Consider the following 25920-nt stretch of genomic DNA (forward strand, 5'->3'; position numbering starts at 1 on the left):
AGGGCTTGATCCCATGAACCGCGAGATCATATTCTGAGCCGAACCCAAGAGTTGGATGCTTAACCAAATAAGCTACTCAGGTGCCCCAGAAAGAAGGATTTTTAAAAGTATTGTTCAAGAAATGACAATAAAGAACATAAGTCATTATTTTTTTTTTTATTAGAGAGAGAACATGCAAGCAGAGGAGAGGGACAGAGAGAGAAGGAGAGAGAGAATCTTAAGCTGACTCCATGCTCAGTGTGGAGCCCAACACAAGGTTTGATCCCACAATCCTGGGATCATGACCTAAACCGAAATCACGAGTTGGATGCCCAACCAGCTGAGCCACGAGGTGCCCCAAGAATTTAAGTTATTTTGGGATTAGTTTTCAGTTGCCATCAGGTTCCCCTGATCACAACACAGCTTGATATGAGACAACATGGGTGAAAGATTTAATAAAACTGGGAAGTGTCAACAGTTGTATATTCACAATTGAGATGGGAATATGAGGGCAGGAGAATACAATCTAATCTGCAAGTGGAAGTTACTGCCTTCCACTTTTTTTCCACATTCATTTTTGTTATTTTTAATTTTTGTTCATCAAGAGATGCTATTTTATTCCATTAAAGAACAAGTTATGTAGCTGATTTGTGATCTACCACTTTTTATCATATGAATAACAATTACACTTATTTTTTCTCCTCTGGGGCATTGAATTTTATGTTGGCTTGGGGGAAAGGAACATAGGAAGGAGAAGTGGAGTAAAATTTGATCCAGTATGTCTTTCACTATGAAACAAACTTGGCAAATTCATAGTTTTTCTCTTTTTGACCTGTCCTTCATCATATTTTACTTTATACTGTTAGCTAAAGTTTCTTTTTTAGTTTGTCAGTTCCTCTTACTGGAAATGCAGGAAACTGTCTTTAAAGTAACCACATGTTGGATCAAGTTCTTCAAGATTTTAATGATATCAATCAACTTGGCAGTTGTTTTTTTCTCTTTTAGCCTTATTTATTGTCTTAATACTCAAAATTAAATTTATCAAGGCACAGCTGGTAAAAAGATTCCTAGAATATCCTTGACATAATAACTTGTAAGAGAATGGTCTTCAGTATTATCTGTATATGTAGTATAACCATCGCATCACATCCTGTTTCTATACATAAATTTCCAAAACTAAAGGAAAAAGGAAGAAAAATTTTTATAGACTATCACTGACACCTCATATATTTTTTAAAGAATATTTTTTTTATTTGACTGGATTCTTTCATTAGCAACATTTTTGGCATCATCTAGTTTAAAACACCTGACATTACTTTAGAGCAGAATTAATTGGTCATGTAGGAAAAATGATCTCTTGGGGCTTTTCAGATGGAATCTACAATGTAAGACTCATCTTTCATAGATTAGACAGATGGATTATCAATGTTTTGTTTACATTCTATGAAAACAGAAATTGGAAAAGTAAATTGAAAATGTAGAGGTTCCACATTCAGTTTTTCTAATTCAGTTCTGCTTTTTTCATTGGTAAAATGATTTTGTAAATGACATTAGCTATCATTAGCACTCAAATTATTTCATGAACAAAATGAAATCTCAGATTTAGCAGTTAGTTGAGTTCAGAACTGTATATACAACTGATGGCTTTTTCTGGAAAAATACATTAGTTGGAAACTACCTGTGCCTTGTTTTCTTGCAGGGAACAAATCACAAGACAGTGGCATAGCAGAAATGGAAGAACTTCCAGTACCACATAATATCAAAATAAGCAACATTACATGTGACTCATTCAAGATTTCATGGGAAATGGATTCAAAGTCAAAGGACCGTATTACACACTATTTCATTGACCTCAATAAGAAAGAGAACAAGAACTCCAATAAATTTAAACACAAGGTAAAATCTTAACACACACTTATATTCATTTGCATCTTAAAAACGTTATAAATATGAGGACATTTTAAAAGGAATAATGTTCTATTAATTACTTATATGATGTGTTTGACATTGGGAGAATAAAAATTAAATGTCAGTTTAAAATTCTATTCTAAGAGATTTTTTTAGGAAAATGAAATGTCAAATATACTATTAAAATACAGTTTTTCCCAGAAAAGGTAAAATCATGACTCTCATATAGACATAAAAATGAACATGTGTTAAAGATTTAACTCACTAATTAACTGCTTAGGTGTTTCAATGGATAATCCAAAGAATGGACACAGTTATGGATCAGAATACTGAAATAAATGTATAAGTAGAGGCAAAACTGGTTTGGGGTCAGGACGAAGTAAGGGCCAGAAGAGAGAATTGGACAAAATTCGTTTGCATGTATTTAGACAAGAATATCTACAAATTACAGTGTTATAAAATAGCTTCCACAGAATCAGAAGAAGATAGCCAGAAGAGTACACTATAAGCAATGCATAGTCTTCAATGAAGCACACATTTTTCCCTATAATAACTTCCAAAAGAGGAATTTTATGTAGCTTATAAACTTTAGGGTATTTGTAAAATACTTTAGGGCTGAAAATTGCTTTATTTATTCTATTTTATGGTTTGAAAATACAAATCAACCATTAAATGTCTTAGACATGTAACACCTTTCTGATATTTATTCTTATAACAGTCTACTTACCACATATCTATTCTGATACATGTCTCGCTACATAGACATCAGAGGTAGTATAGAGAGAAAAATATTTATCTGGTTTAAGTATTCTTATGTTTCAGTATTTTTACTGATGAAAACTGGTCTTTTTTAAAATATTGATACTAAGTTTTAACTCAGCAAATCTTTTGGAAGAGCTGTCTTATCTTGTCTGGAAATTATGCGTTTTACCAAATGCAGTTATATACACTGATGATAAATGAGAATTATATGTACAGATAAGTGTGAGAGAACAAGATCGATAAGTCATTGTTCTAACCATGTTCCGAGTTTGATTATGCTTTATGGTTATGGATACTCTCTTTTCTGACATTTGCCTTCTTGAAGTAGTTTTGAAATATTTCCTTGAAGTATCTTTGAAATACTTAATGTGAAATGATGATTAGGTCAAGATTTGACCCACTTGTCTTTATTCCATACTTAGAAAAACATGTCTTTGGAAATGTAGTGAATATTCAACTAGCAAGTTTAATTACCTTATTAATCATTGTTTGGAAATATCTAAACATTTTTATGACACATAAGCTCCATACTTGAATATAGCTGAAACAGATATCACCTCTTTTGTATATAAAATGGATTAATTTATCTTAAAATAGCTGTTTTTAAAATGTGCTCTCCCTTCACATATAAAATATTTAGTAATGGGCTACTCTGGTAAAACTGATTGGTAGTATAAATTAAACAAATATATTTTAAAATACAAAATCATTGAATTTTATTTCTGTCATGTTTGGAATTTTAGAGGTTTTTGTTTTGTTTTATCATTTAGTATTAGAATATTGTGTTTTAAGGTGCACATATAAGGAGTATACAGAGAAGAACAAGACTCAAGAAAACAGGAACCTAAGTACATTTATGTCATTAATTAGCTGTATGACCTTGGGTATGTCTCTTGATCAAGTTGGGCCTTATTTTTTACATCTGGAGAATAAGAGATTTGAATATAATTGTTAAATATCTTTAAAAATGAAAATTCTGTCATCAGCCAGGAATTTAATAAATTCTTCCAAATTGTTTATAATTGATTCAAGTTATACTGCTAAATTAACTGATTTCTTCCCTCCCTTCTTTCCTACCTTCCTTCATTCCCCTTTCCTATTTTTCTGTCTTTTTGTCTTAGGATGTTCCAACAAAATTGGTGGCAAAAGCTGTTCCCTTGCCAATGACTGTCCGTGGACACTGGTTTTTGAGCCCAAGAACTGAGTATACAGTCGCAGTGCAGACTGCCTCAAAACAGGTTGATGGTGATTATGTTGTGTCTGAATGGAGTGAAATTATAGAATTCTGCACAGCAGGTAAGAGAACAGAAAAATACAGAAAAATATTTAATAAATATACAGAAAAATATTTAATAGTTCCTAAAAAGCTAATTACATATTTAAAATATTTTTAATTATAAGGTGATATGAACTGCATTGATTATGTTTGCATTGCCAGTAGCACTGTGTAACAGAACAAACTATGCTGTATTGGTTGGAGTGATCTGAGATGGCATTAAATCAGTTCTTTTCTGCATAGTTTGATTTTTCAAAATAAAAACTTTGCAAATAAAACTGGTGTAGTTTGAAAATATACTCAGCATATTTTAAGCTTTGTTTTGAGAGAGAGTTATTTTTTTTTAATTTTATTTTCACAGATACTGAAACAAGGAAGCCAGGAACATCTTTCTGTAATTAGGGAAATGGATGCAGATCTTAATGACTGTACCTAGCAGAAATGTTACTCGATTTTTCACTTGAATGCTGAAAATTTGTATCTAAACTAGTGTCCTGTGTGTGTGTGTGTGTGTGTGTGTGTGTGTGTGCTTCATTAGAAAGTACCTCATAGCCATTTGGCCTTCAGATATCTGATGTGGAGAGCCCATCCCCTTTGATCTTGAACTATAATTTAATATTCCATTAGATGGAAATGTTACCATTCATCTCATTCATTTACTTGTTTATTCATTCATTTAAGAAACAAATATTTAGTGGACACTTAAATAGGTGTTGAAGTGGTACAAAAATATCTCTACCTGAATACATCTGTCATCCTCTCCTTGTTTCTTAGAATGGGGCTTTGTTTCCTCTTTGTACAGGTGATTGTTTCCTCTGAAAATTTGTAGAGAGAGGCTAAATGTTTTATCAACATAAAGGAGCTTGAAGAAAGAAGTCTTAAAAATTTGCCTCAACTATTGTAGGTTGCTTAGAAATTTTCCACAGTTGAGGCATCCTTCAGATAAATCAGCTTCCCCCCACCATAGCCTCACACATGCATTATTTTCCCCCTGTAGCCTCACTCAGTACATACTTAGCTACAGTACGTGCATACATACTCAGTACATACTCTCACTATCTTGTGTTTTTCTTAAACTCAGTGTAAAACGTTTCCTATGGGTATGTTAAATGGATAAAATTTTAATTCTGTGTGATTTTGATTTTATCTTCAACCTTTTTATTAGGAAGTTGCTAAGGATTATAACATCCTTGATTGCTAAGGATTTCAGTCTTTGAGAGCAAGGAAAATAATATCTCTCTGGTACCGTATTTCTTATCAAAGATACTAATTATAAGATCCACCATTTTATATATCACTAAGGAAAAATACTATCAATTAAACTATGAGACAGTGTTTTCATGTCACAGCTATTGTAAGACTCATGTCAGAGAAGCTAAATGTGAAGAAAATACATTTTCAGAGGCACCTGGCTGGTTCAGTTGGTTAAGCATCCAACTCTTGATTTCAGCTCAGGTCATGATCTTATGGCCATGATATTCAGCCTGCTTAAGATTCTCTCCCTCTTTCCCACTGCCCTTCCCTGCTTGCATGCATGCATGTGCACTCTCTCTCAAAATATAAAAATAAACAAACAAATAAAACTTAATACAAATGGCTCTCAAAAACTTAAGAAATACATTCTGGAATAGATGAAATATGCTATTAATTATAGTTAAGTTATCAGTAATGGAACAGTTGATTTTTATATTGTATTAATAGTGAGTAACATTAATAGTAAAGAATTCTCATTGACATAACTTTTATATATATTTGATGTGTTATATTGGAATTAATATATCCCCTCAGTTTTATTCCTGAATTAAAATTTCTCTTTGGAGTCTACCTCATGTTTACTCTTTTTACTGCATTTCTTTCCCCTTACTTTCATTGTCTCCTACCAGGGAAATTTAATCTAAGTGAGACCCATAAGTAAGAGACACAGTCTTTTTTGACATTGTTTTAATACATGTTATTTTCCATAGGACTGCAGTAAACAAAATTATAGTATTTGTCCAATAAAAAGAGCTATAATGTACCTGCTAAAATCCCCATTTGACATTAGGGAAAAGTGTGAAATGTTTCTTTTTTTTTTTCAACGTTTTTTATTTATTTTTGGGACAGAGAGAGACAGAGCATGAACGGGGGAGGGGCAGAGAGAGAGGGAGACACAGAATCGGAAACAGGCTCCAAGCCATCAGCCCAGAGCCTGACGCGGGGCTCGAACTCACGGACCGCGAGATCATGACCTGGCTGAAGTCGGACGCTTAACCGACTGCGCCACCCAGGCGCCCCTGTTTCTTCTTTAGCTTAAGGAAGACTTTTGGCATTTCCAGTTCAGAAATACCTATTTGTCTATAGATGCATACACATTCACTCTATCATAATTCACCCTTTTATAATCTACTTAACATTATGAGTACATGTTTTATTTCTATGTGTATTAAGGAAAACCTATGTCTTCTTACTTTCATTTAGAGTGGTCTCCCTGTTGCTCTTTTACTTAACTACATCTCATAACTCTTCTAAGGACGTTATGGGTGAATAATAAAATGCCAGCTTTTAAATGTGCCACGATAGTTTTCTACAAATTATTTTGCATTTTTAATTTCTATGAGTAAAATTTAAAGGGAACTTAAGCTGTTTAAAGCTCATTGTTTCAGTTTTATCAAAATAATTCAGAGACTTTTACCTAAACTTTATCAATAACCTTGACTCTGTAAATTTTGAGGAAGCTTTTTGTATAAATTGTCTTTTAATCTGGATAGCTAATCCATTCAGCATTTATTGAGTACATACTGTGTGCTAAGCACAGTGCAAAATATTGAAGCAAAACAAAATAGAATGCTACCAACTAATCTACTTCTAGTCTAGTCTATGTCAGAGATAAAACCTTGTGCTTACCTCATAATAAGTCACACTTGTTTATATATTTATGTATAAATTTAGACGGAGTTCTTTGAGAGGAAGAATATTCCTTTTGATCTTGTAACCTGATCATTTAATTTGCATGGTGCCTTCTACGTCATATGTTCTAATCTAAAATGTTTGTCAGCCAGTAAAGCAGTCAGTAAACAAACTGTGCTGCCATGAACAGTTCCAACTAGGTTGCTTTCATTTGGAAAGTCTTATAATCGTTATAGACAAAATTTTTGCTTAGATTCTGGTAGAGGAGTTTGATAACAGTCCCCAATTTTCAAAACAAAAAGTTGATGAAAAGATCAAATTACTTGGAGAGAAGCTTTAGATTTTCAAGAGTCCTGTGTACCTGCAAACCACCAACTAGAAGCCAGAAGACTAGTCTAAATTACTAGATATATGAACATTTGGTGAATCAAACTGTGATAAGCCTCAATTTCTGCAGTCAATAAATGGTCATATATAATCTACCTTGCTAACCTCATAGATTTAAAGAGTAAATTAAATGAACATTATTATTGCTACTCCTTTAAATTTATTTGCTACTTATCGCAGGTGAGAAACTTCTTATATTTGACTTTTCAGTTGATTAAAGAAAATTTAGTACCTAGTATGGTGCCAATTGACATTACTTGGGTTGTGCAGAGTCTGCATTCCTTACTTAATGTTTTTGCTTCAGGATCTTTAATTTCAGAGAGTTAAACAAATGCATGGGTATCCAGAAAACAAAATAAAACAAATACATTTTTGTAGAAAGAAAAATGTCCCACAGAAAGACAATGAATGTTTTTTTTTTCAGTGCAATTTCCTATTTAAGATAAATTTCCTAAAGTTGATTTTAATAATCTCCAATTTATTAAACATGTAGTTGACACCTTTGGTAATATATTTTTAGTAAGAGAATTTTTTGTTGTTATTTTCAGACTATTCAAAAGTTCATCTAACACAGCTGTTGGAGAAGGCTGAAGTGATTGCAGGACGGATGCTTAAATTTTCTGTTTTTTATCGTAACCAACACAAAGAATATTTTGACTATATTCGGTAAGAATAGAAATATATATACATATATATATATATATATATATATATATATACACACACACACACACATATATATACATATATAGTGATTTTCTTGACTAAGTGCCATTCCAAGTTCTAGGCTCAGGTTTCCCTTGAGTCTAGTTCTGTGAAATACTAATTTTAGTTTCCTTTCAAAATGATTAATTATACTCTTTTATTTTCCAGAATAATTGAGTAGAAAAGTTCAGATTGTGGGATTTTTTTCACTGTACTTACATTCATTTCTGTAATCATTTGTAATATCAATTCTTGTCAATTTAAGTAGAAGGTCTTAAAGCTCAAGGGCTTAGACTGTTGACCTTTCATGTACAAACTCCTCTAAATATATATCAACTCACCTAAATATTCTCTTCTTGTAGATAGCTTTAGGATATTGGAAATGAAGGGCTGAAAGGTAACATTCATTAAATATGGTGAATCTCGCGGGATTTTCAGGCTTCTAAGGGGAGATCTCTCAGCCATTATCTTGAATTAATTATTCATGAGGACAGTCTGCTGTGTTTACTTTTGAAGTCTGGTGTTCAAGTAGTATTTTGAAGATAGCCTATATTTACCTTGGGAAGCGGTTTCTGGAAATTCAAAAGAAATCCATACTAGAGGGAGTTTTAATACTTAACAATCCTTTTGTATTTGTAGAAGAAATTTTCAGGACACTAAATAGAGAGATGTAGGTTTTAAAATAAGACTAAGACTTTTAAAATGATAAATGCTATGTAGGTTCTAAACCTTTTACATAATAATCTCTATAATGTATCATTTTAAAAGCCTTGGTCTCACTTTAAACTTTAAGTTGTTAGGGATTGTATATGAAAAAAAGTTAGGAAGTTTTGTTGTTATTTATTAGCTCATACTTTTATAGTTTTCTTAAATCAAAATCATGATTTTAGATTTAAATCTGCTCCAAGCTGTGGAAAAATTCAAAGGGAATCAGAGAGAGAGGTAAATTTAGGCATCTGATTTCATCAAATGAAATACTTTGGAGTAACATGGTTTTTTTGATGCTGAAAACCATTCCTGCCTAATACTTGAATATCTTATAAACACAGAGTTTAGTTCATAATTCTTTTAGCTGGTAAATTATTTACCCTTGAGTGTATATAATTCATGGTGGATGCCATTTACCTAATTTAGAGAGTACAAACACAAATATAACACAAATTATTGTACCTGTCAATTGTGAATGGGAATGACCATATGTATTCAACAAGAAAGGTTTTCTTTAAGCATAAAATCTGAAAACAAAAATGATCTACTATTGCTATTTTCTCTAATAAGAAATACATCAATATAATATATCTTTGGTACTGTTTAAATTCTTAGAATATTGCCAATGTCTATTGTAGGTGGCCACTGGAGGTCAGTATTTCCTTGATTTTCTCTGCCCTTTGGGTGAAAACAATCTGTTTTCAGGTCCTTAGATACTAAAATTTACACCACCTGTTTGCAAAAATTCTTCCAAAAAGGAAAAAAAAATGATAAAGACAACCTGGAAAAAGTCATTGTATATGTTGTATAATTGATTCCAACCTACTGGTACAAAAGATTTATTTACTAACAAGGAAGTTTCCCTTTTTGGAGTTTCCATGACAGTTTTAAAATCCATGTAAATTATATTCTGATGCAGTATATATAAATAAATATACTTCCCAAGGCATTGGGTACAGTTGTTCAACATTGCTTTCTTAAAACACTTTATTGAAAAAATAGTAGACATTAGCTTCAATGAACCTTGATTTTCTTTTTAGGTAATGAACTCTAATCAGGACCCATTTCCTTTATCACAAATCATTTAAAATGTCATCTTGTTAATCACAGTGCTTGAATAGAAATGAACCATTTACTTATCTGACTAAATGATTTCCAAGTCATTATAAATGATGAAAAAGCATTAAGTAAATTCTGACTCATATGGATTGAGCTCATTTTGATCTCTTTCTCTAGAAGTAAATTCCTAAGTGAATCTTGCTTTCCCTTACCTCAGATCAAAATACCACTTTCTCTCTTACTCTTTCAAGTTCATTAGGTAGCCTCATATGTAGATAGATGTAGGGATTCCCGGTGCTTTTAGGTGCTAGATTTTATATGCCCAAAATTGATGCCTGTCACTAACACATTTCTCCTAGTCCAAGTTCTTAACTCTATATTTCTGATGCTATTTTTTTCATTAATTGAGTTTATAGATTCATGTTGGACACATATCATATTGATATTTAGTTTCTGTTAGTGAGAATGTAACAAGGGTAAGAATTTTGAGCCAGGACAAGATGGAGTGGACACCCTTCTCCCTATTTTTCCTGCTAAGTATGACTAAAAACTCTGGACTTTGTATGTAAAAGAAACATAAGAATCTGAAAGGTGGAAGAAGACTGAAAAGTGGAGAGAAGATAAACCAGTTAGGGACCAAGGGACTCAAGGGACAACACAGTGATGAGTTCCCTTAGTTTTCTTTTTAGCTCTTATATTCCAGACCGAGTGCTAAAGAAGCCAGAAACCCCAAAATGCTGATGGGCATAAACCAAAAAACAAAACAAAAAAAAATAAAAACAAAAACTATCAAACAAAATTCAGAAAGTCTCCTTTATTAACCCAAATGACTGGGAAAGAAATAGACTTGAATACACAAAGCTTTTAGACAGTAATTGCCCTACTTCAGTCAAACACCATGGGGGATAACTGTTTTTCCATTCTCACCAGCCAAAGCCAAGTAGTGATACTTCCACCTTCTCCCACCTGTAAGGAAACACCCTCCCTCCTCTTCCATCCCCTACTGGAGTGATGTCAGAGAAAGTTGAATGGGAAACTGGGACTTATACCCCCCCCCCCCGCAACCAGTGGCAATGTGGTACCTCTCACCCTCCCTACTAGGGTGGTATCACAGAAGTCCTACCAGAAACCAGGACTTTTCACTGCAGCCCAGGAATAAGGTTTGCCTCTGCATATCAGTGAAGGCCATGTACAGAGCAGTACTGAGACAACTTCTCCCTCTCCCAGGTAGATTGTATTAGCAGAAGCCTCGTGAAAGCCTCTACTCTTAGTCTGCCCAGTAGTCATCTCCTTCTGTGTATCATTGAGGTTGACTGGGAATCCTAGACGTTTCTCTCCTAACAGCAATGAAGTGACACTCGTCCACTTCTTCTTCTGATACATAGCCAAAAGAGGCCTGCTGAAATAACTAGATTTAAATAAGACCCAGCGTTATAACCTAATCCTCCCGAAGTCCAAGATAAAATTGAAATCCACTGATGGTCCCAAGAATCAGGAAAATCTTAACTTGAATGAGAAAAGCTGATCAACAGACATCAATGACAAGATAACACAGATTTTAGCATTATCTGACAAGGATTTTCAAAAAGCCAACATAAAAAATTTTCAATAAGGAATGGCAAATGTACTTAAAACAAATAGAAACAACAAAGAACTAGAAGATATAAAGAACTAAATGGATATTGTAGAACTGAAAAAAAAACCTGTAAGTAAAAACTTAGTGGATAGACTCCATAACAAAATGAAGAGGACAAAGGAAAGAATCCATAAGCTTGAAGATAGAACAATAGAAATTATCCAAACTGAATTAAGAGAAAATTGATTGAAAAAAAAAAAAAAGAGCATAGCTTCACAGACATGTAGGACTATAGTATCTAATATCTAATACTGATGTCATTAGAGTCGAAAAGAAAGAAGGAAGAGGGTGGAGCTAAGAAAATACGCAGAGAAAAAAATAGTCGATATGTTTCCAAATTTGGCAAAGGACAGAAACCTAAAGATTAAAAAAGCTAAGTAAATCCCAAATAGGATAAACCAAAATAAATCTGTTCCAAGACACTTTATAAACTCTTGAAAATTGAAGATAAAACAAATCCTCTAAGTTGACCAGAGACAAAAAAGATACCTCATCTATAGAGGAAAAACAATTTGAATAACATCATCATTGGAAACCATGTAGACCAGAAAGAAGTGACACAATATCTCTAAGTTCTGAAAGAGGACTGTCAACCCAGAACCCTATATTTAGTGAAAATACCATTCAAGAATAAAGGGGAATCAAGACATTCTCAGATGAAGGAAAATTAAGGGGAATTTCTCACCAGCATAGCTACCCTTAAAAGAATGACTAAAAGAAGTTTAGTATTTTATTTTGTTTTTAGTTTTATTTTATTTTATTAATTTATATATTTATTTTATTTTATTTTTTATTTTATTTTTTTATTCATCATGATAAGTATACTCTTTAATCCCATCCCCTGTATCTCCCATCCTCCCACCGACCTGGCCTCTGGTAACCATCAGTTGTTCTCTATAGTTACGAGTCTGTTTCTTGGTTTGTCTCTCTCTTTTGTACTTTGCTCGTTTGTTTTGTTTCTTAACTATCACATGTATGAAATCATATGTTATTTGTCTTTCTCTGATTGACTTATATCATTTAGCTTTATATTTATACTCTCTAGTTTTACTCATGTTGCACATAGAAAGATTTCATCCTTTTTTTGCTAAGTAATATTTCATTGCATACACCATCTTTTTGATCCATTCATCAGTCAACAGACACTTGAAGCTGCTTCCATACTTGGCTATTATAACTAATGCTGCAGTAAACATAGGGGTGCTTGTATCCCTTTGAATTAGGATTTTTGTATTTGCGTAAATACCCAGTAGTGAAATTCTGGAATCATAAGGTAGTTCTATTTTTAACTTTTTGAGGAATCTCCATACTGTTTTCTACATTGGCTATACTAATTTGCATTCCCACCAATAGTGTAAGAGGGTTCCTTTTTCTCCATATCCTTGCCGACATTTGTTTCTTATGTTATTGATTTTAGCCATTCTGACAGGTGTGAAGTAATATCTTATTGTAGTTTTGAGTTGCATTTTCCTGATGATGAGTGATGTTGAACGTGTTTTCATGTGTCTGTTGACCAACTGGATGCCTTCTTTAGAGAAATGTCTGTTCTTTTGCCTATTTTTAACTGGATTGTTTGGGTTTTTGGTGTTGAGTTGTATAAGTTCTTTATATATTTGGATACTAACCCTTTATTGGATATGTCACTTGCAAATATCTTCTCCAATTCCATAGGTTGTCTTTTCATTTTGTTGATTGTTTCCTTCACTGTTCAGAAGCTTTTTATTTTTATGTAGTCCCAATAGTTTATTTTTGCTTTTATTTCCTCTGCCTCAGGAGACATATCTAAAAAAATGTTTCTATGGCCAACGTCAGAGAAATTACTGCCTGTGCTCTCTTTTAGAATTTTCATGATTTGTGGTCTCACAGTAGGTCTTTATTTTGAGTTTATTTTTGTGTATAGTGTAATAAAGTGGTCCAGTTTTATTGTTTTGCATGTAGTTTCCCAGCACCATTTGTTGTAGAGACTTTTCCCCATTGGATAGTGTTCCCTCTTTTGTCAAAGATAGGATTAATCTATGTACTTGTGGGTTTACTTCTGGGGTTTCTATTCTGTTCCATTGATCTATGCATCTCTTTTTGTTCCAGTACCAAAATGTTTTCATTATTACTACTTTCTAATACAACTTTAAATCTGGAATTATGATAGCTCCAGCTTTGTTTTCCAAGACTCCTTTGGCTATTTGAGGTCTTTTGTAGTTCTATACAAATCTTAGAATTGTTTGTTCTAGTTTTACAAAAAGTGCTGTTGGTATTTTGATAGGGATTGCATTAAATTTGTAGATTGCTTTGGGTAGTATAGACATTTCAACAATTGTTCTTCTAACCCATAAGCATGGAATGTCTTTCCATTTCTTTGTGTCATCTTGAATTTTTTTCATCATTGTTTTATAGTTTTTAAAGTACAAGTCTTTCACATCTTTGGCTAAGTTTATTCCTAGATATTTTATTGCTTTTGGTGAAATTGTATATGGGATTGTTTTCTTAATTTCTCCTTCTTCTGTTTCATTATTAGTGTGTAGAAATGCAATGGATTTCTGTACATTGATTTTGTATCCTGTGACTTTACTGAATTCATGTATCAGTTCTAGTAGGTTTTTGGAGTTTTTAGGATTTTTTTTGTTTATTTATTTATTTTTTGAGAGAGAGAGAGAGCACACAGGAAGAGCAGAGAGAGAGGGCGAGAGAGAGAAAATCCCAAGTAGGCTCTACACTGTCAGTGCACTGCCAGTGCAGACATTGACAGTGCAGAGCCTGATGTGGGGCTCAAACCCATGAACCGTGAGATCATGACCTGAGCCGAAACCAGGAGTTGGACACTTAACCGACTGATCCATCCAGGTGCCTCATTTAGGGTTTCCATATATAGTATCATGTAATCTGCATATAGTAAGAGTTTACTTCTTCCTTACCAATTTGGATATTATGTTGTTTGATTGCTGTAGCTAAGACTGACTTCCAGTTCTATGTTGAATAAAAGTGGTGAGAATGGACATCCTTGTCTTATTCCGGACCTTAGGGGGAAAACTTGGGTTTGATATTCTCTGTGGGTTTTTTATATAAATGTGGGCTTTTCATTTATTATGTGGCAGTGTGTTCTCTCTAAACCCACTTTGTTGAGGGTTTTTATCATTAAAGGATGTTGTTATTGTCAAATGCTTTTTCTGCATCTATTGAAATGATCAGATGGTTCTTATCTTTTCTCTTATTGATGTGACATATCATGTTGATTTTTGCATGAATATTAAACCCTTGTATCCTGGGAATAAATCCAACCTGACTGTGGCATGAACTTTTTAAATCTATTGTTGGATTTGATTTGCTGATATTTTGTTGAGGATTTTTGTCTCTATATTCCATAGAGATGTTGCCCTGTAGTTTTCTTTTTTTGTGATGTCTTTATCTGATTTTGGTATCAGGGTGATACTAGCCTTGTAGAATGAATTTGCAAGTTTTCCTTCCTCTTGTATTTTTTGGAGTAGTTTGAGAAGAATGGGTATTAACTCTTCTTCAAATGTTTGGTAGAACTTGTCTCTGAAGTTGTCTGGTCCTGGACATTTGTTTTTTGAAAGTTTTTTTGATTATCATTTTGACTTCATTGTTGGTAATAGGTCTGTTCAAATTTTCTATTTCTTCTTGCTTTAGCTTTTGTAGGTTATATGTTTCTAGGAATTTATCCATTTCTTGTAAGTTGTCCAGTTTGTTGGCATATAAGATCTTTTACAGTTGTTTGTATTTCTGTGGTGTTGGTTGTTATTTCTCCTCTTTCATTAATAATTTTGTGTGTTTGGATCCTCTCTTTTTTTAATGAGTATTGCTAGAGGTTTATCAATTCTGTTAATCTTCTCAAAGAACTACCTTCTGGTTTCGTTGATATGTTCTATTGTGTTTTTTTAGTTTCTTTTTTTTTCAATATATGAAATTTATTGTCAAATTGGTTTCCATACAACACCCAGTGCTCATCTCAAAAGGTGTCCTCCTCAATACCCATCACACTCCCTCCCCACCCCCCCCCCCCCCCTCAACCCTCAGTTTTTTTTCACTTTTTAAGAGTTTTTTATGCTTTGGCTCTCTCCCACTCTAACCTCTTTTTTTTTTTTTTTTCCTTCCCGTCACCCATGGGTTTCTGTTAAGTGTCTCAGGATCCATATAACAGTGAAAACATGTGGTATCTGTCTTTCTCTGTATGGCTTATTTCACTTAGCATCACACTCTCCAGTTGCATCCACGTTGCTACAAAAGGCCATATTTCATTTTTTCTCATTGCCACGTAGTACTCCATTGTGTATATAAACCACAGTTTCTTTATCCATTCATCAGTTGATGGACATTTAGGCTCTTTCCATAATTTGGCTATTGTTGAGAGTGCTGCTATAAACATTGGGGTACAAGTGCCCCTATGCATCAGCACTCCTGTGTGCCTTGGGTAAATTCCTAGCAGTGCTATTGCTGGGTCATAGGGTAGGTCTATTTTTAATTTTTTGAGGAACCTCCACACTGTTTTCCAGAGTGGCTGCACCAGTTTGCATTCCCACCAACAGTGCAAGAGGATTCCCATTTCTCCACATCCTCGCCAACATCTATAGTCTCCTGATTTGTTCATTTTGGCCACTCTGACTGGCATGAGGTGATATCTGAGTGTGGTTTTGATTTGTAATTCCCTGATGAGGAACGACATTGAGCATCTTTTCATGTGCCTGTTGGCCATCCGGATGTCTTCTTTAGACAAGTGTCTATTCATGTTTTCTGCCCATTTCTTCACTGAGTTATTTGTTTTTCGGGTGTGAAGTTTGGTGAGCTCTTTATAGATTTTGGATACTAGCCCTTTGTCCGATATGTCATTTGCAAATGTCATTTCCCATTCCGTTGGTTGCCTTTTAGTTTTGTTGGTTGTTTGCTGTGCAGAAGCTTTTTATCTTCATAAGGTCTCAGTAGTTCATTTTTGCTTTTAACTCCTTGCCTTTGGGGATGTGTCAAGTAAGAAATTGCTACGACTGAGGTCAGAGAGGTCTTTTCCTGCTTTCTCCTCTAGTGTTTTGTTGGTTTCCTGTCTCACATTCAGGTCCTTTATCCATTTTGAGTTTATTTTTGTGAATGGTGTGAGAAAGTGGTCTAGTTGCAACCTTCTGCATGTTGCTGTCCAGTTCTCTCAGTACCATTTGTTAAAGAGACTGTCTTTTTTCTATTGGATGTTCTTTCCTGCTTTGTCAAAGATGAGTTGGCCATACGTTTGTGGGTCTAGTTCTGGGGTTTCTATTCTATTCCACTGGTCTATGTGTCTGTTTTTGTGCCAATACCATGCTGTCTTGATGATGACAGCTTTGTAGTAGAGGCTAAAGTCTGGGATTGTGATGCCTCCTGCTTTGGTCTTCTTCAAAATTACCTTGGCTGTTTGGGGCCTTTTGTGGTTCCACATGAATTTTAGGATTGCTTGTTCTAGTTTCAAGAAGAATGCTGGTGCAATTTTGATTGGGATTGCATTGAGTGTGTAGATAGCTTTGGGTAGTATGGACATTTTGACAATATTTATTCTTCCAATCCATGAGCATGGAATGTTTTTCCATTTCTTCATATCTTCTTCAATTACCTTCATAAGCTTTCTATAGTTTTCAGCATACAGATCTTTTACATCTTTGGTTAGATTTATTCCTAGGTATTTTATGCTTTTTGGTGCAGTTGTGAATGGGATCAGTTTCTTTATTTGTCTTTCTGTTCCTTCATTGTTAGTGTATAAGAATGCAACTGATTTCTGTACGTTGGTTTTGTATCCTGAAACTTTGCTGAATTCATGTATCAGTTCTAGCAGACTTTTGGTGGAGTCTATCGGATTTTCCATGTATAATATCATGTCATCTGCAAAAAGCGAAAGCTTGACTTCATCTTTGCCAATTTGGATGCCTTTGATTTCCTTTTGTTGTCTGATTGCTGATGCTAGCACTTCCAACATTATGTTAAACAATAGCAGTGAGAGTGGACATCCCTGTCGTGTTCCCGATCTCAGGGAAAAAGCTCTCAGTTTTTCCCCATTGAGGATGATATTTATTAGCTGTGGGCTTTTCAAAAATGGCTTTTATGATGTTTAAGTATGTTCCTTCTATCCAGACTTTCTCGAGGGTTTTTATTCAGAAAGGTGCTTACTTTTGTCAAATCCCTTCTCTGAATCGATTGACAGGATCATATGGTTCTTAGCTTTTCTTTTATTAATGTGATCTATCACGTGGATTGATTTGCGAATGTTGAACCAGCCCTGCATCCCAGGAAGGAAGCCCATTTGATCATGGTGAATAATTCTTTTTATATGCTGTTGAATTCGATTTGCTAGTATCTTATTGAGAATTTTTACATCCATATTCATCGGGGATATTGGCTGTAGTTCTCTTTTTCTACTGGGTCTCTGTCTGGTTTAGGAATCAAAGTAATACTGGCTTCATAGAATGAGTCTGGAAGTTTTCCTTCCCTTTTTATTTTTTGGAATAGCTTGAGAAGGATAGGTATTATCTCTGCTTTAAACGTCTGGTAGAACTCCCCTGGGAAGCCATCTGGTCCTGGACTTTTATTTGTTGGGAGATTTTTGATAACCAATTCAATTTCTTCGCTGGTTATGGGTCTGTTCAAGCTTTCTACTTCTTCCTGATTTAGGAAGTGTGTGGGTGCTTAGGAAGTTGTCCATTTCTTCCAGGTTGTCCAGTTTGTTGGCATACAATTTTTCATAGTATTCCCTGATAATTGCTTGTATCTCTGAGGGATTGGTTGTAATAATTCCATTTTCATTCATGATTTTATCTATTTGGGTCATCTCCCTTTTCTTTTTGAGAAGCCTGTCTAGAGGTTTATCAATTTTGTTTATTTTTTCAAAAAACCAACTCTTGGTTTCGTTGATCTGCTCTACAGTTTTTTTATATTCTATATTGTTTATTTCTGCTCTGATCTTTATTATTTCTCTTCTTCTGCTGGGTTTAAGCTGTGTTTGCTGTTCTGCTTCTATTTCCTTTAGGTGTGCTGTTAGATTTTGTATTTGGGATTTTTCTTGTGTTTGAGATATCCCTGGATTGCAATGTATTTTCCTCTCAGGACTGCCTTTGCTGTATCCCAAAGCATTTGGATTGTTGTATTTTCATTTTCGTTTGTTTCCATATATTTGTTAATTTCTTCTCTAATTACCTGGTTGACCCACTCATTTGTTAGTAGGGTGTTCTTTAACCTCCATGCTTTTGGAGGTTTTCCAGACTTTTTCCTGTGGTTGATTTCAAGCTTCATAGCATTGTGGTCTGAAAGTGTGCATGGTATGATTTCAATTCTTGTATACTTATGAAGGGCTGTTTTGTGACCCAGTATATGATCTATCTTGGAGAATGTTCCATGTGCACTCGAGAAGAAAGTATATTGTGTTGCTTTGGGATGCAGAGTTCTAAATATATCTGTCCAGTCCATGTGATCCAATGTATCATTCAGGGCCCTTGTTTCTTTATTGACCATGTGTCTATATGATCTATCCATTTCTGTAAGTGGGGTGTTAAAGTCCCTGCAATTACCACATTCTTATCAATAAGGTTGCTTATGTTTGTGAGTAATTGTTTTATATATTTGGGGGCTCCCATAATCGGTGCATAGACATTTATAATTGTTAGATGGATAGACCCTGTAATTATTATATAATGCCCTTCTTCATCTCTTGTTACAGCCTTTAATTTAAAGTCTAGTTTGTCTGATATAAGTATGGCTACTCCAGCTTTCTTTTGACTTCCAGTGGCATGATAAATAGTTCTCCATCCCCTCACTCTCAATCTGAAGGTGTCCTCAGATCTAAAATGAGTCTCTTGTAGACAGCAAATAGATGAGTCTTGTTTTTTTACCCATTCTGATACCCTATGTCTTTTGGTTGGCGCATTTAGTCCATTCACATTCAGTGTTATTATAGAAAGATATGGGTTTAGAGTCATTGTGATGTCTGTATGTTTTATGTTTGTAGCGATGTCCCTGGTACTTTGTCTCACAGGATCCCCCTTAGGATCTCTTGTAGGGCTGGTTTAGTGGTGACGGATTCCTTCAGTTTTTGTTTGTTTGGGAAGACCTTTATCTCTCCTTCTATTCTAAATGACAGACTTGCTGGATAAAGGATTCTCGGCTGCATATTTTTCCTGTTCATCACATTGAAGATCTCCTGCCATTCCTTTCTGGCCTGCCAAGTTTCAGAAGAGAGATGGGTCACAAGTCTTATAGGTCTCCCTTTATATGTTAGAGCATGTTTATCCCTTGCTGCTTTCAGAATTTTCTCTTTATCCTTGTATTTTGCCAGTTTCACTATGATATGTCATGCAGAAGATGGGTTCAAGTTACGTCTGAAGGGAGTTCTCTGTGCCTCTTGGAATCAATGCCTTTTTCCTTCCCCAGATCAGGGAAGTTCTCAGCTATGATTTCTTCAAGTACCCCTTCAGCCCCTTTCCCTCTCTCTTCCCCCTCTGGAATACCAATTATGTGTATATTATTTCTCTTTAGTGCATCACTTAGTTCTCTAATTTTCTCCTCATACTCCTGGATTTTTTTATCTCTTTTTCTCAGCTTCCTCTTTTTCCATAATTTTATCTTCTAGTTCACCTATTATTTCCTCTGCCTCTTCAATCCGAGCCGTGGTCATTTCCATTTTATTTTGCAACTTGTTTATCGCATTTTTTAGCTCCTCCTGACTATTCCTTAGTCCCTTGATCTCTGTAGCAAGAGATTCTCTGCTGTCCTCTATACTATTTTCAAGCCCAGCGATTAATTTTATGACTATTATTCTAAATTCACTTTCTGTTTATTTTGTTTAAATCCTTTTTGATCAGTTCGTTAGCTGTTGTTATTTCCTGGAAATTCTTTTGAGGGGAATTCTTCTGTTTGGTCATTTTGGATAGCTCCTGGAGTGGTGCGGAACTGCAGGGCACTTCCCCTGTTCTGTCTTGAATAACTCGCGTTGGTGGGTGGGGCCGCAGTCAGGCCTGATGTCTGCCCCCAGCCCACCGTTGGGGCCACAGTCAGACTGGTGTGTACCTTCTGTTCCCCTCTCCATTCACTGTGGTGTGGCGTGGCCCGTCTGGGCTACTTGCACACTGCCAGGCTTGTGGTGCTGGGGATCTGGCATATTAGCTGAGGTGGATAGGCAAGGTGCACGGGGGTGGGAGGGGCAGTCTCAGCTCACTTCTTAGGTGATCCGCTTCAGGAGGGGCCCTGTGGCAGTGGGAGGGAGTCAGACCCGCTGCAGGAGGTGTGGCTCTGCAGAAGCACAGTGTTGGGTGTTTGCACGGTACAAGCAAGTTCCCTGGCAGGAACTGGTTCCCTTTGGGATTTTGGCTGGGGTATGGGCGAGGGGCATGGCACTGGCCAGCGCCTTTGTTCCCCGCCAAACTGAGCTCTGTCATCCTGGGGCTCAGCAACTCTCCCTCCTGTTGTCCTCCAGCCTTCCCGCTCTCCGAGCAGAGCTGTTAACTTAATAACCTTCCAGATGTTAAGTCCCGCTTGCTGTCTGAACACACTCCCTCCGGCCCCTCTGCTTTTGCAAGCCAGACGCGGGGTCTCTGCTTGGCCGGCAGGCTGCCGCTCCACCCCGGCTCCCTTCGCCAGTCCATGTAGCACACCGCCTCTCTGCCCTTCCTACCCTCTTCCGTGGGCCTCTCGTCTGCACTTGGCTCCAGAGACTCTGTTGTGCTAGTCTTCTGGCGGTTTTCTGGGTTATTTAGGCAGGTATAGGTGGAATCTAAGTGATCAGCAGGACGCGGTGAGCCCAGAGTCCTCCTACGCTGCCATCTTCCCCAGGTCCTCCTGTTTTTTTAGTTTCTATATCATTTATTTCTACTGTAATCCTATTTGCTGGGTTTGATTTTTGTTTGTTCTCCTTTTTCTAGCTCATTTTGGTTGTAAAGTAAGATTGTGTCAGATTTTTTTCTTGATTCTTGAGATAAGCCTGTATTGCTATAAACTTTCCTTAGAACTTCTTGTTGCACTCCAAAGATTTTGGACCATTGTAGTTTTTTTAAGTTTTTGAAAAAGGAAGAAAATGATAATAGAAGGAATTTTTGGAACATCAGGAGGAAAGGAAGAACAGTAAGAATAAAAATATGGGGTTCAATTGGAATATCGTACATCATTTATTTTTCTAGTGTCTTCTAATATGTGACAGACAGTTTCTTGGTCTTACTTTGAATCTCATTTTTAATAAGCTTCCTTGGTAGCAGCCTTTGAGACTCATTGCTGTACTATAGTTAGGGGAGATCTTGAGCACACCTCACTGACCCAAAGGCTACCCTACAACTCAGCAATAGCACTACTAGGAATTTATCCAAAGGATACAGGAGTGATGATTCATAGGGACACATGTAACCCCAATGTTTACAGCAGTGCTTTCAACAATAGCCAAATTATGGACAGAACCTAAATGTCCATCAACTGATGAATAGATAAAGAAGATGTGGTTTATATATACAATGGAATACTACTTGGCAATGAGAAAGAATGAAATCTTGCCATTTGCAGCAACATGGATGGAATTGGAGGCTATTATTCAAAGTGAAGTAAGTCAGTCAGAGAAAGACAGATATCATATGTTTTCACTCATATGTGGAACTTGAGAAACTTAACTAAAGACCATGGGGGAAGGGAAGGGGAAAAATAGTTACAAACAGAGAGGGAGGGAGGCAAACCATAAGAGACTCTTAAATACAGAGGACAAACTAAGGGTTCATGGGGAGGGGGATGGAGGAGAAGGGAAAATGGGCGATGGGCATTGAGGAGGGCCCTTGTTGGGATGAGCACTGGATGTTGTATGTAAGCGATGAATCATAGGAATCTGCCCCCAAAACCAAGAGCACACTGTATACACTGTATGTTAGCCAACTGGACAACAAATTACATTAAAAAAAAAAAAATAGAAAGCAAAAAGAAAAAAAAAAAAAGAAGAATGCTGACTGGGAACCTTCTCATGCCTGCATAGTAGGTTGTAATTTTCATCCCAAGTCTTGCTGGTTAAGGGCCCAACAAGAAAGAGAAGGGACATTTAGTAAGAGTTCTGGAGAAAATTTGACAAAAGCACCATTCACAAAGGTATAGGCAGGGTGAAGGCAACAATAAGGAATGCTAAAGCAAACAAGAACTATCAAGAATTGAAAAGTTTTACTATTCTTGAGAAGGGGAATAGAGTACACCTGATAGGAGAAATAGAGACATGTGGTACAGGTGAATCCAGCCACACCAGAACCACAAGGTTCTGAAGAATGGAGAAAGTAGAAGATGACACACTCAAGGTTTTACTCCCTCCTCTCCCAGATATGCTGGTGCCCCCACTGGCAGAACTGAAATGGAAGGGACCAAGGAACAAGGAGGAACTGGATGATAGAGTCCCAGCTCACAGTGGAAGGCAAGAAGGATGGAGAATAGAACTGGGGGAATGGTAAAGGAGGAATAACCAGCTCTGTTGTAAGAAAAACACAAGAGAGAGGACCTAATTAGCAAACAGTACCCTGGGGGAAAAAAACCTAAAAAACAAAATAAAACGCTTTTGTGCCAATATACATGGACAGTACTCAGGACTAAATTTCTGGCATACTTTAAAGAAACATTCAGTATATTTAACTAACCAATACTGTTAGTCTAGTTTTCTCTTCAAAAAGCCACTTCTAAAACCCAGTAGGTATATAATGGATGTGATTTCAGTTGTAAGATTTCTAATTCCAGTTCAGTTTTTCTGGCCAGGAAATTTATTATAGAAAGACCTCCAAGGTTTGTAGAAGAACATCCTAGCATTAAAGTACATAAAAGTTAAGTAGGTCAAAAGATGGATTCTCCTTGCTCTGATAGTAGGATGATCAGACTTTTAGGCCAACCACCAATAAGATCTGCATATAAATTAATAGCTTTACTACTATTATACCAAGAAATGATCATTTCTTTTCCCTTGCAGAGAACATCATGGGAATGCTATGCAGCCATCTGTCAAGGATAACAGTGGTAGCCATGGCTCTCCTATCAGTGGAAAATTAGAAGGCATCTTCTTCAGCTGCAGCACTGAATTCAATACTGGGAAGCCACCCCAGGATTCACCTTATGGAAGATACAGGTTTGAGATTGCAGCAGAAAAACTTTTTAACCCCAATACTAACTTATACTTTGGGGACTTCTACTGTATGTACACTGCTTATCATTATGTGATTCTTGTCATTGCCCCTGTGGGATCACCAGGAGATGAATTTTGTAAGCAGCGCCTTCCTCAGCTAAATTCCAAGGATAATAAATTTTTGACCTGCACAGAAGAAGATGGGGTGCTGGTTTACCACCATGCCCAGGATGTCATTTTAGAAGTCATTTACACTGATCCTGTGGATCTTTCTCTGGGCACTGTAGCAGAAATCACTGGTCATCAGCTCATGAGTTTGTCTACTGCAAATGCAAAGAAAGATCCCAGCTGCAAAACCTGTAATATCAGTGTTGGACGTTAATGCCCACTTTTCTTATTCTTACTCAGTCCCTTTTCTTCCCTTAGGAGCATTGATCCTCTGTTGTCCATTCTCATCACCAGATGTTTTCCACTGAAGCATGCACATGCCGCTATCACCAAAAGCAAAGTGCCATTTTTCAAATTTCATTCAGAGCCGTTCTAGTGTTTCCTATTCCCTGCCCTTCCCATTACTTTCAGTGATGAAAGTTCTCCTCTGACACTTTATTGCCTAGATGCTGCAATGTTTTTATTTTTCCTTTATGCCAAACATAACAAGACAATTATATAAATGCTTTAGCAAAATACAAAATAACAGCTTATAAATGGTGTTTAAATATGCATTCATTTTAATCTACTGAACAAATATTGGGATAACTCCAAACCGCATGAAAGGGTGTAATTGCAGCATGAGTTAAATCTTGAAGCCTAGAATTGTCAACACTTCCAACTTGTTGTTTGACAGTGTTATTTATGTTATTTATATTAGCTAACAGGAAACAACTATTGTGTTTCAACATAATAAATATAATAGAAAAATATTTTATTTGTATTGTTGTATAAAATATTTACAATCATATAGAATATATAGAGTTACATTTTAATAGCAATTGTATACATGTCATGAAACCATTTCCCTTATCAAAGATGTAGTTTGTAAACTTCAAATAGTTGTGTATCTGTCCTGTTACAAGTAGATGACTTCAATTAAACAAATTTGTGAAGGACATCATTCTGATTCATAAAAGTTATAAAATACCAGGTAAATACAGAGAAAACAATAAGCCTCTGAAATACTCTACTTCTGAAAGTCAATATTCTTCCCACCCAAACTATATGAAAATGTGAATTTGTTCAACATCATGCTTAAACATTACAGAAAACAGAAATACAAACATGGTTGTTACAAGAGAGAAAATGTTGACCTCTTATTTTTACAAAGGCAAAATAATAAACGCATGTTTTAGTACAAAATAACACAAAACTATATGCACTAAAGTTGATGAAGCAAATAAAATATTTAGCTTTCTTTTCCAAGGTGTCAGAAATTTGCAAATTTTGTGCAAGATGAAGAATACCTACAACTCATGAGAAAGCTTTGTGACTATACAAAGTACAGACTTTGGAACATTAAGAAAAATGCATATTCCCAATGGAAAAATAGTTATATACTCTTATAGTAAACAAAAAGATTAGCAATCATAACTATGATCACATTAGAATTATATACTGCAGACCACGAATCTATCCCAAAATAACCTATTTTTAAATTTTAATACAATAGTTTACTTTAATATAAACATCTGTCATTATAGACAAAGTTAATTCACAAAGTACATGCTATCAGAATGAACTTTGGTAACCAGAAATGTAAAATCTCAAATAACTGGTAAAATCTGCTATTTTTATATAGAAATAAAAAATTAGCAGTGACACATTCTAGTATGCTTTACTGATAGCCTAGCAGACTTAAGGGACAAGGTAGATTTTTTTTATCACTTAAAAATCTATTAGAAGTTTTAAATATATTAAATTCTTACTAGCCATATTGCTTCCTACATAAAAAGAAAAGTTTCTTTTCCTCCTTATTGATTTTTTAAAAATCATGCTCTTTTCCACACTTTAACATAAGCAGGTTTTGGACACAAAATAGACTTTTCCTAAAAAGTGGCCCACTGAACAAGTATTATTTAGATTTGATAAAATATTAAGATGTTTTTTGAAATAATTATACTGACCATGTGTTTTCTCCTTGGCATGGAGCAATTTTTCCAATTATATTGTTAGTATATTTCCCCCATTTAACTCTTCCATCCTCATTTATAATTACATTTGCCATCCCTTCTTAAAAACAGCTAATACTACCACTAAAGTGCTTTGATTCTCAGTATGTCAAAACTACTTAGCAAGAATGTCAGAGGTAAAGAAACTTGGCCTTATCCTGGTTGAAAGTGAGCACAAATATTTCCTGAACCTCAGATGGTTTTGGCCACATCTTGCTTGCTGATGAGGACCTCTAATAGTCTCAGTTTGGCTTTTATGTGCTTGTATTCATAGTACTCATCTGCCATCGGTATCCTATCTTCCTTTTGTGGACTTCTGCAAAACAGGAAAGACTATTAGCTCATAATAAATCAAGTCATTAAAAATCCTTTT

General features: G+C 35.4%; 2 protein-coding genes across 8 annotated transcripts in view; one reads left to right on the forward strand and one right to left on the reverse strand.

Annotated features, from left to right (window-relative positions):
- The window catches only part of PHYHIPL (phytanoyl-CoA 2-hydroxylase interacting protein like), a 93437-nt gene extending 69534 nt beyond the window's left edge, over window positions 1-23903 (forward strand). For all 6 annotated transcript variants that reach the window (XM_049645094.1, XM_049645097.1, XM_049645096.1 and 3 more), the window contains 4 exons: window positions 1679-1875; window positions 3771-3945; window positions 7747-7864; window positions 23233-23903. In XM_049645094.1, the coding sequence (XP_049501051.1) occupies window positions 1679-1875; window positions 3771-3945; window positions 7747-7864; window positions 23233-23767 (1025 nt within the window). In that variant the 3' untranslated portion in view covers window positions 23768-23903. The remainder of the gene's footprint in view (window positions 1-1678; window positions 1876-3770; window positions 3946-7746; window positions 7865-23232) is intronic.
- A 192-nt stretch (window positions 23904-24095) lies between these two features.
- FAM13C (family with sequence similarity 13 member C) overlaps window positions 24096-25920 on the reverse strand; it is a 177158-nt gene continuing 175333 nt past the window's right edge. For both annotated transcript variants that reach the window (XM_049645093.1, XM_049645092.1), the window contains exon 14: window positions 24096-25863. In XM_049645093.1, the coding sequence (XP_049501050.1) occupies window positions 25740-25863 (124 nt within the window). In that variant the 3' untranslated portion in view covers window positions 24096-25739. The remainder of the gene's footprint in view (window positions 25864-25920) is intronic.

The sequence above is a fragment of the Panthera uncia genome, chromosome D2 (assembly GCF_023721935.1).
Source record: "Panthera uncia isolate 11264 chromosome D2, Puncia_PCG_1.0, whole genome shotgun sequence".
NCBI classification, from domain to species: domain Eukaryota; kingdom Metazoa; phylum Chordata; class Mammalia; order Carnivora; family Felidae; genus Panthera; species Panthera uncia.